At 43.3% G+C, this 3,680-nt stretch overlaps 1 protein-coding gene across 1 annotated transcript in view; it reads right to left on the minus strand.

The window, feature by feature from the left end:
- Window positions 1-12: 12 nt before the first annotated feature.
- The window catches only part of LOC115068260 (proprotein convertase subtilisin/kexin type 5-like), a gene marked incomplete at its 3' end in the record, with an annotated part of 26,218 nt that continues 22,550 nt past the window's right edge, over window positions 13-3,680 (minus strand). Inside the window, exon 8 of the mRNA XM_029558117.1 lies at window positions 13-82. Within this exon, the coding sequence (XP_029413977.1) occupies window positions 13-82 (70 nt within the window). The remainder of the gene's footprint in view (window positions 83-3,680) is intronic.

Below are 3,680 nucleotides of genomic sequence, written 5' to 3' on the forward strand. Positions count from 1 at the left end.
CTCAGAGCTTACACGGGAGTTAGGGCAGGACTCTGCTGTTGCAGGATTCCCATCACACTGCTGATTGGCTTGCTGATGGAATCTGTATTGCCAAGATAGAAAGAGACGAGCAGGTAGAAGACATAAAAGACAGATCAGGGAACTCTAAATTGGGGCTGGAGAGGATAAGATCACTGGCTGCTGTTGTGTAGGATCTGGCTTCAATTCTCAGCACCCACAGAACCCACACAGTAGCTAACAACTGTCCATAACTCCAGTTCCAGGGAATCCGATGCCCTCTACTGACTTCCACAGGCTTTGCACACACATGGTGCACTTACATACATGGAGGCAAGACACTCACACACATAAATAAATAGATTGGAGGAAAGGATGGAGAAACAATATTTGAAATGGCTGATCATTTTCCACTTTGCAAGAAAAAAAGATTTATTTCCTTCCTATACATCCATTTATTTATTGAATACTTAGTGAGTACTTACCAAGTGTTATGCTCAAGACTAGGAGTAGGGCTGGAGTATGAACATTAAAAAAACCCTCATAATCCTTGCTTTTGCATGAGGGACTCACGGTTGAAGACTTGGACACGTTTAATTAAAATGTAATGTAGGGCTTGGAATATAGCTCAGTGCTAGGGTGCTTCCCTAGTACATGTGGCCCTAAGTTTCATTCTCTGCACTAGAAAAAACAAGTGATGTAGAACACTTTGCTAGACCACTGGTTACAGAATCAGGATGGAGGAAGACTGCTGGGGGATGAGACAAGCCCAGAGAAGACGGTGTATAAGCCGACTCTGGAGTGCTGTTGAAGAAGGGGAGCTAAATCCCAGGGGCATGGAATAAAGTGGCTACTGAGAGGTTCTGGGTATTTCTAGGTGATTTTTTTTTTTTGGCTCTAGAATATGCTTTATAAGAGTTGGTACTGAAGTAGAGGGGCTGAATGGGGAAAAGATTTTAATTGCATACCTGTGGTATGCTGAAGAGGATGAGGCAGGAGACTCATGAGTTTAAGGGGAGTCTGGGCTATACCTTTAAAGGGGGGGGGGATTAGCAGTATAATACTTGAATGATGATGGACCGGCAGCCAGGCTGGTGGTGCACACTTTTAATCCCAGCACTCAGGAGGCAGAGTCAGGCAGATCTCTGTGAATTCAAGGCCAGTCTGGTCTACATAGTGAGTTCCAGACCAGCTGGGGCTACAGGGAGACCCTGTTTCCAAAAAAGAGACCAAAAAAAGGGCCTTAACCCATGATAATAAAATTTAAAAAGGAAAACACTTAGTGGAAATTCATTGAACAGCTGTATGTAAATGCATGCTCTCAAATGTGATGACGTGGGGTCATGAAGAATGATCTTCCATCAAAGGATGCACAATGTGATCCAAAAAAGCATCCAAAGGATTGTTAGAAATGAAATGGCTGATTACAAAATGCATCTAGAAGGGCACAGAAAAGTGAAGACCATTTTGAAAAGAACAGGAGTACACTCTCCTGCCCATTACATGTTAAATGAATTCACTGTGATCGTCTTTTCACAAGATTCAGAGAGAAAGAGCAAGTTTGAATTTTAGAATGATTGTTCTAGGATAAGTGTACAGAATAATCTAGGGGAGACAGCACAGGTCCAGGTGACCTGCCGGCTTCTTCAGAAGGCCTGATAAGGGATCCTGGGACTGGAAAATGTGAGAGCCCAGAAGGAGGCCTAATGAGAGGTCTGTTTAGGAGAAGGGTCAGCAGGTCTTGAGGTCTAGAGGGTCAGCAGTTCTTGAAATCCAGCTGTGTTGGAAGTAGGTAGGCTTGGCAGGAGGCAAAGGAAAGAGAAATACTAAGGGTGGTATCAAGGTGCCCCCCCTCCCCCCGTCAGTGGCTGAACACCGATTTGATGATCTCTAGTACCAACAGACATCTGGAAAAGACGACTGGAGCTTGGGAGAGTTTGAGGCAGACGTCTTAGGGAGGTTTTATTAGGGAACTTCTGGAGGTGGTAAGACGGGCAACGCAGGAAGGAAAACCTCTCATTTTTCCGTTTGCATGTGCAAGCACAGGTCACAGGTACAGTCTCACCTTTGCATTCGTTGCAAGTTGGATGACATCTCTCACAGGTCCGTGTGTGTTGGTCTGCATAGTAATGCTCTGGGCAGGTGCGGTGACACTGTCCTTTGGAGCGTAGTAGAAAGAAAAAGGTGTCGCAAGACAGGCAGTCTGTGGGCCTTGGGCCCTGGCATGACTTGCAGCTCTTGTCACACTTCTTACACTGGCCACTGGTGCTTTCTCCATAATATCTGGAACCAAGGTGGGGGGAAGATATAGACAGTTGTCCCTCTGTATCTGCAGGGGATTGGTAGGTGGAGGCCAAAACCCATTTATTAAATGGAACAGTTTTTGCACACTAACTGTGTACCTCCTTCTTTACACTTTCAAGTACACTTACAGTACTTGATAAAATTAAATGCTATGTGCATAATGAGATACCAGGACATGGTGGTTAGGGGCTTACCTCTGGCATAAGACTGTTATTAATGTTATAACTGAGTAACTGTAATGTTATACAAATGTTCAGAAATAATGACAATAAAAATTCTGTACATATTCAGTAACAGATGCATTTTTCTGAATATTTTCAATCCTTGATCATATGCAGGAGTGGAGGATATGGAGGGCTGAAGAGCTCAGCTCCTGGACTGAGTGCTGGGTGGGAACCCCAGCTAGTCAGACAGGCTTCATTCATGAGCCTGGCCACTTCGGTCTCTTCACTCAACTTTACTCAGGAAATCCATTACTAGGATCATAAGGAATCTAGCAAGTCTCTGTTTTCTTGCTTGTGCACTGAGCAGTACAGCCACTCCCTGGCTATTTGTGAACAGAAGTTGCATGACACCTGTGAAAAGTCCCGGCAGTCATCACGTGCAGTAGTGGCTCAGTTGTTCTCTACCACCACTTCCCCTGCCTGCTTCTTCCTTTGGCTTCTCCAGAGTGAGGCCTTAACCTATGTTGAGTGATATCCTGGAATGGAAGACCTTTTGTTTGTTTTGTTTTGTTTTGTTTTGTTTGTGACCAGGTCTCCAGTTTCATTCAGACTGGCCTGGAACTCTGTGTAGCCCAGGCTGGCCTCAAATTCATACCAAACTCCTCTTGCCTTAGCCTCCCAAGAACTAGGATTACAAGTGTGTGCCACTACACTGAGCTTGTAAAACATTTTAAAGTGCATACCTGAATGGTTTTTCTACTTTCTCAGTTTAAAACATCTTGAAATAGGAGGTGACATAATTGATGTTGACCTTTATAAAACAGTTCACTATTCATTAATAGTGTGATGGCACACTAGGGATTTTAAAGCATTATTTTGTCCTATTAAATAGGAAAATGAGACACCAGAACATGGTGGTTAGGAGCTTACCCTCTGGACTAAGACTGTGGTTTCCAATCCTAGTGGTATCACTTTAATGAGGTATATGACCTTGGACCAGTCAATCAACAACATCTCTGTGCCCTGTGCCTTTTATTTACAATATGGGACTAATGCTGGTACTATAATTTAACACTAAGAGAGTGGTTATATTATTGCCTAGAACACTATAAATAATTAATATACTAGGTTAATTATGAATTTTCTGATTAATTCTCATAGCAAACCTTATGACTGTATATCATCATCGCAATTATTATAGATCCAAAGGAGATG

This window comes from Nannospalax galili, unplaced genomic scaffold (assembly GCF_000622305.1).
Source record: "Nannospalax galili isolate Female #2095 unplaced genomic scaffold, S.galili_v1.0 scaffold10449, whole genome shotgun sequence".
In the NCBI taxonomy this organism is placed as follows: Eukaryota; Metazoa; Chordata; class Mammalia; order Rodentia; family Spalacidae; genus Nannospalax; species Nannospalax galili.